This window comes from Rhinoraja longicauda, chromosome 9, assembly GCF_053455715.1.
Source record: "Rhinoraja longicauda isolate Sanriku21f chromosome 9, sRhiLon1.1, whole genome shotgun sequence".
Classification (NCBI taxonomy): Eukaryota; Metazoa; Chordata; class Chondrichthyes; order Rajiformes; family Arhynchobatidae; genus Rhinoraja; species Rhinoraja longicauda.
Window position 1 is genome coordinate 57,845,335 of NC_135961.1, and position 14,888 is coordinate 57,860,222.

A 14,888-nucleotide genomic window follows, 5' to 3' on the forward strand; every position below is an offset into this window, starting at 1 on the left:
GTGCAGTTTTGGTCTCCAAATTTGAGGAAGGATATTCTTGCTATTGAGGGCGTGCAGCCTAGGTTCACGAGGTTAATTCCCGGAATGGCTGGACTGTCGTATGTTGAAAGACTGGAGCGACTGGGCTTGTATACTCTGGAATTTAGAAGGATGAAAGGGGATCTTATTGAAACATAAAAATTACTAAGGGATTGGACACGCTAGAGGCAGGAAACACGTACCCGATGTTGGGGGATTCCCGAACCAGGGGCCACAGTTTAAGAATAAGGGGTAGGCAATTTAGAACGGAGATGAGGAAAAACATTTTCACTCAGAGAGTTGTAAAGCTGTGGAACTCTCTGCCTCAGAAGGCAGTGGAGGCCAATTCCCTGTTTGCTTTCAAGAGAGTTAGATAGAGCTCTCAATGATAGCGGAGTCAAGGGATATGGGGAGAAGGCAGGATCGGGGTACTGATTGTGGATGATCAGCCATGATCACATTGAATGGCGGTGCTGGCTCGAAGGGCTGAATGGCTTACTCCTGCACCTATTGTCTAACTAAAGGACATTCCTTTAGGAGATAAGGAAAATTTTCTTTAGTCAGAGGGTGGTGAATTTGTGGAATTCATTGCTACAGAAGGCTGCGGAGGCCAAGTCAATGGATATTTTTAAGGCGGAGATCGACAGATTCTTGATTAGCACGGGTGTCAGGGTTTATGGGGAGAAGGCAGGAGAATGGGAGGGAAAGATAGATTAGCGACAAATGAATGGTGGAGAAGATGTGATGGGCTGAATGGCCTAATTCTGCTTCTAGAACAGATGAACCTATGACAGAGATTGAGGTGTGTTGTGAATTATGGGACCCGGGCATTCCATGGTGCTGTATCCGGGAGAGACGAAATCCAAGTGAAGGAATTCCTTGGGATAATCTCTGGGGGATCAGAAGTTCAATTTGGGTTTTTCCGACTTGAGTGAATATTATCTCTGAGCCTCGAAAGGCGAATTGCTTCAAGGCTCATTGGCGATGAGAGGACTTAATCCAATCTGTGCTGCTTCCTGACATTAAAGTGTGCAAAGTCTCTGTGTAAACGTTTGGCGCTGTTTGTGAATACATTCCTTGTTCTGCAGTTTAATTGGTCGGAAATCTCTAAATAAAGACAGGCACTGAAATGGACGCCATTAACTTGTCTTCCAGGTCCGCTGGGGATGCTGCTTTTTTTGTTAAAAGAAAAAGCAATTGCTTTTTAATCTCACTTTTGCTGGGGTTTCCTGAGGTCCCTTATTAAATTTAAATTGTCCTCACGACTACACTGTGGGTAGAAGATGGGGGTTGGGGTTGTGTTCGGGGAAAAGGGTTTTACATCCACACCATGCCGACTCACTGGCCTTCGTGAATGGGGGAGGTTATTTAAACACAGAGGCCCCAATTTTCCAAACAGTCCATTGTACGTAATAAGTTCGTAAGATATAGGAACAGAAATAGGCCATTCGGCCCATCAGGTCCCCTCCGCCATTCGATTATGGCTGATCTATTATTCCCGCTCAACTCCAACTACGGGAATTAACCTAGTAAACCTACGCTGCACGCCCTCAATAGCAAGAATATCCTTCCTCAAATTTGGAGACCATAACTGCACACAGTACTCCAGGTGCGGTCTCACTAGGGCCCTGTACAACTGCAGAAGGACCTCTTTGCTCCTATACTCAACTCCTCTTGTTATGAAGGCCAACATTCCATTGGCTTTCTTCACTGCCTGCTGTACCTGCATGCTTCCTTTCAGTGACTGATGCTCTAGGACACCCAGATCTCGTTGAACATCCCCTCTTCCTAACTTGACACCATTCAGATAATAATCTGCCTTTCTATTCTTACTTCCAAAGTGAATAACCTCACACTTATCTACATTAAACTGCATCTGCCATGTATCCGCCCACTCACACAACCTGTCCAAGTCACCCTGCAGCCTTATTGCATCTTCCTCACAATTCACACTACCCCCCAGCTTAGTATCATCTGCAAATTTGCTAATGGTATTTTTAATCCCTTCATCTAAGTCATTAATGTATATCGTAAATAGCTGGGGTCCCAGCACCGAACCTTGCGGTACCCCACTGGTCACTGCCTGCCATTCCGAAAGGGACCCATTTATCCCCACTCTTTGCTTTCTGTCTGTCAACCAATTTTCTATCCATGTCAGTACCCTACCCCCAATACCATGTGCATGGCTGATCCTCCACAATCAGTACCCCGTTCCTGCCTTCTCCCCATACCCCCTGACTCCGCTATCTATAAGAGCTCTATCTATCTCTCTCTTGAAAGCATCCAGAGAATCGGCCTCCACTGCCTTCTGAGGCAGAGAATTCCACAGACTCACAACTCTCTGGGTGAAAAAGTTTTTTCTCATCTCCGTTCTAAATGGCCTACCCTTTATTCTTAAACTGTGGCCCCTGGTTCTGCACTCCCCCAACATCGGGAACATGTTTCCTGCCTCTAACGTGTCCAATGCCTTAATAATCTTATATGTTTCAATAAGATCCCCTCTCATTCTTCTAAATTCCAGTGTATACAAGCCCAGTCGCTCCAGCCTTTCAACATATGACAGTCCAGCCATCCCGGGAATTAACCTCGTGAACCTACGCTGCACGCCCTCAATAGCAAGAATGTCCTTCCTCAAATTTGGAGACCAAAACTGCACACAATACTTCAGGTGTGGTCTCACCAGGGCCCGGTACAACTGCAGAAGGACCTCTTTGCTCTTATACTCAACTCCTCTTGTTATGAAGGCCAACATTCCATTGGCTTTCTTCACTGCCTGCTGTACCTGCATGCTTACTTTCATCGACAGATCGATAGATTCTTGATTAGCACGGGGTTGTCAGGGGTTACGGGGAGAAGGCAGAAGAATGGGGTTGAGAGGGATAGATAGATCAGCCATGATTGAATGGCGGAGTAGACTTGATGGGCCGAATGGCCTAATTCTTCTCCTATCCCTCATGAATTTATTAAGTTAAGACGGAAGGCAAACCCTTACATTACGTTGGAGGGATGTGGGGAAAAGGACGTGTGAGTCGGGAATGGTGATGATAATGCCTGTGGATGGATCTGAACCATGCGAGTCTAATATGGGTTAATCATGGATGCTGCAGTCGGTGCACTGTGACAGCAGTGTTGAGTAATTCTGGCGTGTAAACACTTGCATGCCAGTCTAGGAAGAGGCAAAAAATAACCAGCCTCTTGTTGTTCCACTAGTTCACGTTTAATTCTGAATTGAATAACTTCATTGGAAGTGCAGTCGGCTGGGAAAAATAAACAATATGTTGGAGGAACAGTACCTCATAGTTTGCTTGGGCAGCTTACAACCCGATGATTTCTCTCATTTCAAGAGACCCCTGCATTTCTTTTCCCTCCCATCCCCCACCCTAGTCTTTCTACCGTTCGCACCCTCGTATCCCTGTCGCGACCACGCCTTCCCCAGCCAACAATGGGCCATTGTGCGCTCCACCCACCCTCAGGTCATCTGTCGCCGGCCGGCCCTGTCTTGTTCTGGACTTCTCTATCTTTCAGCCTGAAGAAGGGTTCCGACCCGAAGCGTCACCTGTTCCTTTTCTTTAGAGATGCTGCCTGACCCGCTGAATTACTCCAGCAATTTGTGTCTGTCGTTGGCATAAACCAGCATCAGCAGATCGTTCCCACACAATGTGCAACACTTAATTGGCATGAATGCGGCATAAAGTTGGATTAGTTGGACAAATATGTGTGCTTCAAATGAACTGTCTTGGTTGCACTAGGGACTCCCGGCTTTTGTTTTGCACTAATATTGGTTTCAATTTATTGAACTTTCTTTTGTTTATTGTGTTATCTTTGAGTACAGCCTTTACGAGTAAGATTATTGCTGCAAGTAAGAATTTATTTGTTCCGTTCTTGATACATACGATAGAGTCATAGAGTGACACAGTGTGGAAACAGGCCCTTCGGCCCAACTTGCCCACCCCGCCAACAAGTCCCAGATTCACTAGTCCCACCTGCCTCCATTAGGGCCATATCCCTCCAAACCTGTCCTATCCATGTACCTGTCTAACTGTTTCTTAAACATTGTGACAGTCCCAGCCTCAACTACCTCTTCTGGCAGCTTGTTCCAATCGCCCTTTGTGTGAAAAAGTTACCCGGCAGATTGTTATTAAATCTTTTCCCCTTCCCCTTGAACCCATATCCTCTGGTCCTCGATTTCCCCACTCTGGGCAAGAGATTCTGTGCCGATTTGACCCGACTTTTTCCCCTCATGATTTTATACACCTCTGTAAGATCACCCCTCATCCTCCTGCGCTCCTAGGAATGGTTAAACCCTTTTGGGTCTTAACTTGAAATTTAATGGAACTTGGGGTTATTTGGAAGGGTGAGATAGCTGGGATGTAGTGTCACTCATCCTTGCAAACTCTTCCAGCTCTGCAGAGAGCCCGAACTACAAACGGAGGGAGCTGGAGGTGGCCTCTTCTCTTTGGACGTGTGTGTGTGTGTGTGTTTTGCAGGTCATAAGAAGGCCCAGAGCTGGGCACTTCAACTGATCAACCAGGGAAAGCAAATGTTTAGTTTAGTTTAGCGATACAGCGTGGAAACGGGCCATTCGGCCCACCGAGTCCGCGCTGACCAGCGATCCCCGCAAAACTAGCACTATCCTACACACTCTAGGAACAATTTGACCAAAGCCAATTAACCTACAAATCTGCACGTCTTTGGAGTGTGGGAGGAAAGCAGAGCCCACGGAGAAAACCCACGCAGTCAAGGGGCGAACGTACAAACTCCATACAGACAGCGCTAGTAGTCGGGATTGAACCCGGTCTCTAGCGCTGTAAGGCAGCAACTCTACCGCTGCGCTGCTGTGCTATCCTCATTTCAAAAGTTGCTTCCTAAAGGTCAAATCTTGGTATATTCCTCTCCAAAAGAATAAAACCAAACTTTTGTTGGCATTTTCCAATTTACCCTTCTGTTCTTCCTAGGCTACTATGTGACGAATTATACCTTGGAGGTGCATGACAGGAGGCTTGGCCGGAGACTGATGGAGCAGATCGATGAGAACACCACCGATACTGGGGCAACATCGCACCATTTCAAGAACTGTACAGAACCAGGTAAGGGACCTGCAAGCTCACCTGCTCTGTGAGCAGGAAAATTGCTTGGGCAATATGGAACAATGACATCGTCCTTGGTATTAATACTGTTTTTGTACTGTACCAACATGGGTTCTTGCAATGGGTCCATGCCAGCTGGATGGCCAAGCGTTTGACAGCACTGGGCCTGCACTCGCTGGATAGAAGGTCGAGGGGGGACCTAATTGAAACTTACCCAATACTGAAAGGCCTGGATAGTGTGAATGTGGAGAGGGTGTTTCCACTAGTGGGATCGTCTAGGACGAGAGGCCATAGCCTGAAAATAAAAGGATGTACCTTTAGAAAGGAGATGAGGAAGCATTTCTTTAGTCAGAGGGTGGTGAATCTGTGGAACTCATTGCCACAGAAGGCTGTGGAGGCCAAGTCAGTGGATACTTCTAAGGCAGAGATTGACAGATTCTTGATTAGTACGGGTGTCAGGGGTTATGGGGAGAAAGCAGGAGAATGGGGTTGAGAGGAAAAGATAGATCAGCCATGATTGACAATAGACAATAGGTGCAGGAGTAGGCCATTCGGCCCTTTGAACCAGCACCGCCATTCAATGTGATCATGGCTGATCATTCTCAATCAGTACCCCGTTCCTGCCTTCTCCCCATACCCCCTGACTCCGCTATCCTTAAGAGCTCTATCTAGCTCTCTCTTGAATGCATTCAGAGAATTGGCCTCCACTGCCCTCTGAGGCAGAGAATTCCACAGATTGATTGGCGGAGTAGACTTGATGGGCCGAATGGCCTAATTCTGCTCCGAGAACTTATGAACTTACGCTAAGAGTAAGTGACCACATTCCCACTTCAAAGCATTGGGACAATTGGGAGAGTCGGCAATTGACCTCATGCACTCTGAGCCCTTGCGTCCAAACGAGGTAGCTTTGCATGGAGACGCATTGCCCACGGTCAATGTTCACCCCATTAACTGAGGCAAAGGCTTGGCCTTCTAGTGGGAGGTCCAAAGACCCCCTGGGATCATTGATTTCACCTGCCGCTGACGTGATTAAGAGCAGCAGGTTTTAGTTGCCTGTTCGAAGTTAACACACAATAGTGTCATAGTGATGGATATCAACACAGACAGGGATGAAGCTTTTGGCTTGGGGAGCTCAAGTCAACCGACAATGCCTATTAGGACTGAATGAATAAATGAATGAGTACTTTAGTGTCGCATGTGGTGAGCCACAGTGACATTCTTTGTTTTGCACACGCAAGGTATGCAAAGAGTCGCCACATGAAGGGCGCTGACAAAATGACAAAGTATCCCACGCCGGGTACGCCTTTGTTCCCCCTCCCTCTCCCTCCCTCCCGGTGGTTCCCCCCACTCCGGATCCCCCCCCTGTCCTCACCCTCACCCCCCCCCCCCCCTTTCCCAAGGTATCATGTCCAATATCATATATCATATCATATCATATATCATATATCTACAGCCGGAAACAGGCCTTTTTCGGCCCTCCAAGTCCGTGCCGCCCAGTGATCCCCGTACATTAACACTATCCTACACCCACTAGGGACAATTTTTACATTTACCCAGCCAATTAACCTACATACCTGTACATCTTTGGAGTGTGGGAGGAAACCGAAGATCTCGGAGAAAACCCACGCAGGTCACGGGGAGAACGTACAAACTCCTTACAGTGCAGCACCCGTAGTCAGGATCGAACCTGAGTCTCCGGCGCTGCATTCGCTGTAAAGCAGCAACTCTACCGCTGCGCTACCGTGCCGCCCTATGTGGCTCCTTCTCTTGGGCCAAAATGAGGTGAAGTACCAATTGCATGGACTCTTCTCAACTGCACCAGATAATTTCTTAATTGCAAAGGACCCACTTTACCGTGGGTCCCACCGTACATTTGGAATAACACTTCAAGCTGATAATCAAATGCAAGCAAAATATTTTTTTCGATAGAACTCTTAATTTTTCCTGACTATAGTTGTCAATTATATCATTCTTGCTGTTGGTAAGAACTGCTGCCTGGCGTAGAGGGTATCAGCAACAGGGAGAGGTTGGATAGACCACCATTGCTCTCTCTGGAATGTCAGAGGTTTTGGGGAGACTTGATAGAAATACGTAACAGTTCGAGAGGCAGAGATAGGGTAGACAGTCAGAACCTTTTTTTCCCCCCCAAGGTGGAAATGTCCAACACCAGAGGGCAAAGGTACAAGGTAAGAGGGGGGATGTTTAATGGCGATGTGCGGGGCCAGGAACACATTGCCAGGGAGGGTGGTGGAGGCAAACTCGATAGTTACCTTTAAGACGCTTTGACATGGGCACATGGAAGTGCAGGGCATAGAGAGATACGGATTAGGCACAGGCAGATGAGAACAGTTTCACCAGGCATCGTGTTCAGCACAAATATTGTGGGCCGAAGGGCCTGTTCCTGCGCTGTATTCTACGTTCCATGTTATGGAAAAAGACACATCTTCTATTGCTATCTTTCCGTCAATTAAAAACCTTTCCTTATCTGCCTTGTACCAAGGATCCAACCTTGGAGTTAGATTGGAGTTCAAATGTGTCAGCATTTCAAAGCCTTGTTTCCCTGTACGTCTTTCAACCAAAACGTCCACCTTATCTGTCTCCATTTTACAGTTACAAGATTTTATCTTGCAGGAAGCACATCATTGCAGTTCAGAGAGCCACTGCTTTGTGGCACAAATGACTTAAGGTCATAAGTCACAGCAAAAGAATGAGGCCATTCGGCCCATCTAGTCTACACTGCCACATTCAATCATGGCTGATCTACCTTTCCCTCTCAACCCCATTCTCCTGCCTTCTCCCCATTACCCTTGACAACAGAACTAATCAAGAATCTGAGATAGACACAAAATGCTGGAGTAACTCAGCGGGACAGGCAGCATCTCCGGGGAGAAGGAATGGGTGACGTTTCCTAATCAAGAATCTGATTTTGATCTTGATCTTTAGGTGTTCAGATTTTGTGCATTCTCCCTGTCTGGAGTTCCAGTTTCCTCCCATGTCTCAAAGACGCGTGGATTGCTGGGTTAATTGATTGCGGTGGATTGCCCCTAGTGTGACGGTAGAATCTAGGAGGGATTAATGGGAAGGTGGGGAGAATAGGAATGTGGGGAGACGCGGAAAAACTTTTTCATCCAGAGAATCTGTGGAATTCTCTGCCACAGAAGGCAGTGGAGGCCAATTCACTGGATGTTTTCAAGAGAGAGTTAGATATAACTCTTAGGGCTAACGGAATCAAGGGATATGGGGAGAAAGCAGGAACGGGGTACTGAGTTTGGATGATCAGCCACGATCATATTGAATGGCGGTGCTGGCTCGAAGGGACAAATGGCCTACACCTGCACCTGTTTTCTATGTTTCTCTGTTTCTAATAGAAGGGGATTAGTGTGAACAGTTGCTCGATGGTCAGTGTAGATTTGGTGGGTTGTAACCATAAAATGGAGGCAGATAGGATGGAATTCTTTCCAGGCTGCATGGTTCTATGAGTCTGGATTGAGGGGGGAAATCACCCATAGTGATCCCGCATTTTATCAGGCTTGGCATTTCCAGCTGATCTGCCTTTTAGTTACATTTTCAAAAATGCCCTCTCGTTCTTTAGATCAATTAATAATCGCCAATGTGATTCTGTGATCATTCAGGTGTGTGGACATTGTCAACCGGTAAACACTAAACAGCTGCACGGCGTCTTCATAGATTTATGGTATCTCGGGTTGTAAATTGGAGGTAGACACAGAATGCCGGAGTAACTCAGCGGGACAGGCAGCATCTCGGGAGAGAAGGAATGGGTGACGTTTCGGGTCGAGACCCTTCTTCAGACTGATGTCGGGGGGGGGGGGGGCGGGACAAAGAAAGGATATAGGTGGAGACAGGAAGACAGTGGGAGAACTGGGAAGGGGGAGGGGGTCAGGAAGACAGTGGGAGAACTTGGAAGGGGGAGGGGGTCAGGAAGACAGTGGGAGAACTTGGAAGGGGAGGGGTGGAAGACAGTGGGAGAACTTGGAAGGGGGAGGGGGACCTTCCCACTTCTCCCACTGTCTTCCTGTCTCCACCTATATCCTTTATTTGTCCTGCCCCCCCCCCCTGACATCAGTCTGAAGAAGGGTCTCGACCCGAAACGTCACCCATTCCTTCTCTCCAGAGATGCCTCCTGACCCGCTGAGTTACTCCAGCATTCTGTGATACCACCACCGTGAGGGTCAGTGACCAAAATGGTTAGGTCATGCAAGTCAAGCAGCTTTTCGGTGGAAAAGGAAACCACGCTAAGATTTCAGGTCAAGGACACTTCGTCAGATTTTCACTTACTATCCGCAGGGCATAGATTACAGGTAACAGGTGAAGCGTCCACAGTGTACCGTAATTATATTGGGCATGATGAACTTCAGACTCATGGAAAGGCAAGAGTGTCTGGCATTATTTCCCTCTTACCACAGAGTAAGTTCGGGAGACATTAATTATCAGGTATTCAAAAAAAAAAGAGAATGTTTGATGAGGAGAATTTAATTCCATTTGGATAAGGTTGATGGCACAGCGGTTTAGTTACAACGCCTGAGAACTGGGTTCGATCCTGACTACGGGTGCCGTTAGAAGGATGAGGGGGGATCTTATTGAAACATATAAGATAATTAGGGGATTGGACACATTAGAGGCAGATAACATGTTCCCAATGTTGGGGGAGTCCAGAACAAGGAGCCACAGTTTAAGAATAAGGGGTAGGCCATTTAGAACGGAGATGAGGAAGAACTTTTTCAGTCAGAGGGTGGTGAAGGTGTGGAATTCTCTGCCTCAGAAGGCAGTGGAGGCCAGTTCGTTGGATGCTTTCAAGAGAGAGCTGGATAGAGCTCTTAAGGATAGCGGAGTGAGGGGGTATGGGGAGAAGGCAGGAACGGGGTACTGATTGAGAGTGATCAGCCATGATCGCATTGAATGGCGGTGCTGGCTCGAAGGGCTGAATGGCCTACTCCTGCACCTATTGTCTATTGTCTATTGTCTATTGTACAGAGATTGTACGTTCTCCCCGTGACCGATTATTCCGCTTCCCTCCCACACTCCAAAGACCTGGGTTAATTGGCTTCTGGAAAATGTACATTGTCCCGGGTGTGTGTAGGATAGTGTTAGTGTGCGGAGATCAAGGTGGCGACACGATGGGCAGAAGGGCCCGTTTCCACACCATATCTCTAAAATCTAAAGTAAAGTTGATAAAGACATATTAAAAGTATTTGGGTAAAAGCAGTGGGGATAATTAAAAAGATACCACCTTGCAAGCTGTTATGACCTGGATTTTGCCGTACGAATTAAGTAACTTTGGATATGACCCTCAAAATAGAATTTGATATATTGTTGACAAGGAAAAGTTGTTTGAGCGGAAAGGAGTTGACTTAATTGGAAGCTCTTTCGTAGGTCTGATACATGAGAGATTGGTCAGTAGCACACCGTACGATTCAATGATTCTATCATTCACATAAACTTTAAAATGATTAAATGAATGTATTTCAGAATGGCAGGCAGTGGCGAGTGGAGTGCCGCAAGGCTCGGTGCTGGGGCCGCAACTATTTACAAATATATTAACCCATTTGGATGACGGGATTAGAAGTAATACTTGCAAGTTTGCGGATGACACAAAGCTGGTTGGCATTGTGAACTGCGAAGAGGATGCGAGGAGGTTGCAGGGTGAGCTGGACAGGTTGAGTGAGTGGGCAGATGCATGGCAGATGCAGTATAATGTAGATCAATGTGAGGTTATCCACTTTGGCGGCAAAAATAAGGAGGCAGATTATTATAGCAATGGTGTCAGATTACGTAAAGGGGAAGTGCAACGAGACCTGGGTGTCCTCGTACACCAGTCACTGAAAGTAAGCATGCAGGTACAGCAGGCAGTGAAGAAAGCTAATGGCATGTTGGCCTTCATAACGAGAGGATTTGAGTACAGGAGCAAAGAAGTCCTTCTGCAGATGTAGAGGGCCCTGGTGAGACCACAACTGGAGTATTGTGTGCAGTTTTGGTCTCCTAATTTGAGGAAGGACGTCATTGTTATTGAGGCAGTGCAGCGTAGGTTCACGAGGTTAATCCCTGGGATGGAGGGACTGCCATATGAGGAAAGATTGGAAAGACTAGGCTTGTACTCACTGGAGTTTATAAGGATGAGAGGGGATCTTATAGAGACGTATAAAATTATAAAAGGCCTGGACAAGCTAGACGCAGGGAAAATGTTCCCAATGTTGGGGGAGTCCAGAACCAGGGGGTCACAGTCTAAGAATAAAGAGGAGGCCATTTAAAACTGAGGTGAGAAGAAACTTTTTCACCCTGAGAGTTGTGAATTGGAATTCTCTGCCACAGAAGGCAGTGGAGGCCAATTCACTGGATGAATTTAGAAGAGAGTTAGATAGAGCTCCAGGAGCTAGTGGAATCAAGGGATATGGGGAGAAGGCAGGCACAGGTTACTGATTGTGGATGGTCAGCCATGATCACAATGAATGGCGGTGCTGGCTCGAAGGGCCAAATGACCTCCCCATGCACCTATTTTCTATGTTTCTATTTTAATTTTTAATTATTTCATGAATTTATGTTTTTATTATATATTTATGTGCATTGTGCTTACAGGCTTGTTATGCTGCTGCAAGTAAACATTTCATTGTTCCATCGTCTGTACATATGACAATTAAATGCTCTTGGCTCTTGACAATATAATCACGGGAGGAATAGATCGGGTAGATGCACAGAGTCTCTTGCCCAGAGTAGGGGAACTGAGGACCAGAGGACATAGGTTCAAGGTGAAGGGAGAAAGATTTAATAGGAATCTGAGGGGTAACATTTTCTGGCTGCATGGAACAAGCTGCCGGAGGAGGTAGTTGAGGCTGGGACTATCGCAACGTTTAAGAAGCAGTTAGACAGGTACATGGATAGGACAGGTTTGGAGGAATATATTGACCAAACACGGGCAGGTGGGACTAGTATCGCTGGGACATGTTGGCTGGTGTAGGCAAGTTGGGCCGAAGGGCCTGTTTCCACGCTGTATCACTCTGTGACATGCTTGCCTGGGCACTTCCAGTCCCATTCATCTGAATTTAGCCTTAGAAACCTTCCTATTTATTCTTAGGAGCAGATTACATTGCAACAAGTTCATTTGTATTTATGTTTGAACGGAAATTATATTTGAACTGAAACTGGGACACAGGAGAAGGGAAGGGGGGGGGGGGGGGGGGGGATGTTGTTAGAGGTTGCCTAAAATTGGCGATTTCAGTGTTCGTACTGTGGAGTTGTAAAGCACTGAGTTACTCCAGCAGTGTGCGTCCTTTGTCGTAAACCAGCATCTGCAGTTTCTCGTTTCCATACGCTCATATTGCAAGGCCGTGCACGTATGTGGCCCCGCGTGTAAAATATACTGTTCCTTGGTACTTTCACGTGAGCTTGAGCAAAACAAAGCTGGCCCACAGGACGTAAGGAGGTGTCGACAACCAGCCTTTCTGTCGAGTGGTTGCTGCGCACGCAGCAAAATGTTTTGTGGCAATAAGGAAATGAACTGAAGCTGGAAGGAAGGCCTGGGTATTCTGGAATGTTTTAAGGGCATGGAAGGGGGCGGAGCAGGCTGGGCGAGGGGACTGCATGCATTGGCCGCTGAAGTCATCCCCGCTTGAGGTGGAGAGATTGGATTCGGGGATGTCATGCTGAGGCGCTGGTCAGGCAGCGTTTGGAGTACTGTGAGCGATTTTGTGCCTCATATCTGAGGGAGGATTTGCTGGCCCTGGAGAGGGTGCAGAGGAGGTTTCCAAGAATGATCCCAGGAATGAGTGGGTTAACATATGATGAGTGTTTGAGGCCTCTACTCGCTTGAGTTGAGAAGGATGGGGGGGGGGGGGTGGGGGTGGGGATGGGAACCGCATTGAAACTTACCGAACAGTGAAAGGCCTGTGGACGTGGAGAGGATGTTCCCACTCATGGGAGAGTCTAGGACCAGTGGTTGTAACCTCACAATTAAAGGACTTTCCTTTGGGAGGGAGATGAGTGGGGACTTCTTTAGTGAGAGGGTGGTGACTCTGCTGCGGAATTCATGGCCACAGAAGGCTGTGGAGGCCAAGTCAATGGGTATTTTTAAGGCAGAGATAGCCAGGTTCTTCATTAGTACGGGTGTCAAGGATTATGGGGAGAAGGCAGGAGAATGGAGTTAGGAGGGAGAGATAGATCAGCCATGATCGAATGGCGGAGTAGTCTTGATAAATTGGCCTAATTCTACTCCTATCGCTTATGAACATGAACTGGGCCGTGACCAGAGGCCAGAAATCTCAGAAGACTGCCGGAGGTCACTGGAGGTCGCAGGGGCAGACTGCCGGAGGTCACTGGAGGTCGTAGGGGCAGACTGCCGGGGGTCACAGGAGGTCGTAGGGACTGATTGAGAGTGATCAGCCATGATCGCATTGAATGGCGGTGCTGGCTCGAAGGGCTGAATGGCCTACTCCTGCACCTATTGTCTATTGTCTATTGTCTATTGACTGCCGGAGAGGCCATGGAGGAACTCGAGAGTCAGGATGAGAATATAAAAAGACTTGATCGGGTGTCGCTAGGGTCAGTGAGCCAGATTGATGTAATTTCCCTCATTAAAACGAAACATGCCATAAATATTAAAGCACCCAGCTTAAATTTGACAGCTTTTGTAGAATGCAGGGGAGAGGAAATAAACCCCTTGTGTGGTGACACCAAGTCAATCAAAGACTTCGGCAGCTTGCAACCCAGCAGCATGAACGGTGGGAGTTCACTGATTTCAAGTAACTCCTGCATTCCTTCCCCCCCTTCTCTCTCCGTCCCCCCTCCTCTCTCCTCCCCCCCCTCCTCTCTCCGCCCCCCCCTTCTCTCTCCGCCCCCCCCTTCTCTCTCCGTCCCCCCCTCCTCTCTCCGCCCCCCCCCCCTCTCTCCGTCCCCCTCCTCTCTCCGTCCCCCTCCTCTCTCCGTCCCCCTCCTCTCTCCGCCCCCCCTCCTCTCTCCGCTCCCCCTCCTCTCTCCGCCCCCCCCTCCTCTCTCCGCCCGCCCTCCTCTCTCCGTCCCCCTCCTCTCTCCGACCCCCCTCCTCTCTCCGCCCCCTCCTCTCTCCGCCCCCTCCTCTCTCCGCCCCCCTCCTCTCTCCGCCCCCCCCCTCTCTCCGCCCCCCCTCCTCTCTCCGCCCCCCCTCCTCTCTCCGCCCCCCCTCCTCTCTCCGCCCCCCCTCCTCTCTCCGCCCCCCCTCCTCTCTCCGCCCCCCCTCCTCTCTCCGCCCCCCCTCCTCTCTCCGCCCCCCTCCTCCCTCCGTCCCCCTCCTCCCTCCGTCCCCCTCCTCCCTCCGTCCCCCTCCTCTCTCCGTCCCCCTCCTCTCTCCGTCCTCCTCCTCTCTCCGTCCTCCTCCTCTCTCCGTCCCCCTCCTCTCTCCGCCCCCCCCCTCTCTCCTCCCCCCCTCCTCTCTCCGCCCCCCTCCTCTCTCCGCCCGCCCCTCCTCTCTCCGCCCCCCCTCCTCTCTCCGCCCCCCCTTCTCTCTCCGTCCCCCCTCCTCTCTCCTCCCCCCCTCCTCTCTCCGCCCCCCTTCTCTCTCCCCCCCTCCTCTCTCCGCCCCCCCTCCTCTCTCCGCCCCCCCTCCTCTCTCCGCCCCCCCTCCTCTCTCCGCCCCCCCTCCTCTCTCCGCCCCCCCTCCTCTCTCCGCCCCCTTCCTCTATCCGCCCCTTCTCTATCCAGTTCCTTAAGAATTTTGTGTTTCTGTATAAGATCCCCTCTCATCCTTCTAAATGCCAGTGAATATAAGCCCAGTCGATCCATTCTTGTGCTTGCTTGCGG

At 48.9% G+C, this 14,888-nt stretch overlaps 1 protein-coding gene across 1 annotated transcript in view; it reads left to right on the forward strand.

The window, feature by feature from the left end:
- Positions 1-14,888, forward strand: part of LOC144597077 (sodium/potassium/calcium exchanger 3-like) — a 225,775-nt gene that overhangs the window by 35,372 nt on the left and 175,515 nt on the right. Inside the window, 1 exon segment of the mRNA XM_078405992.1 lies at positions 4,974-5,105. Within this exon segment, the coding sequence (XP_078262118.1) occupies positions 4,974-5,105 (132 nt within the window).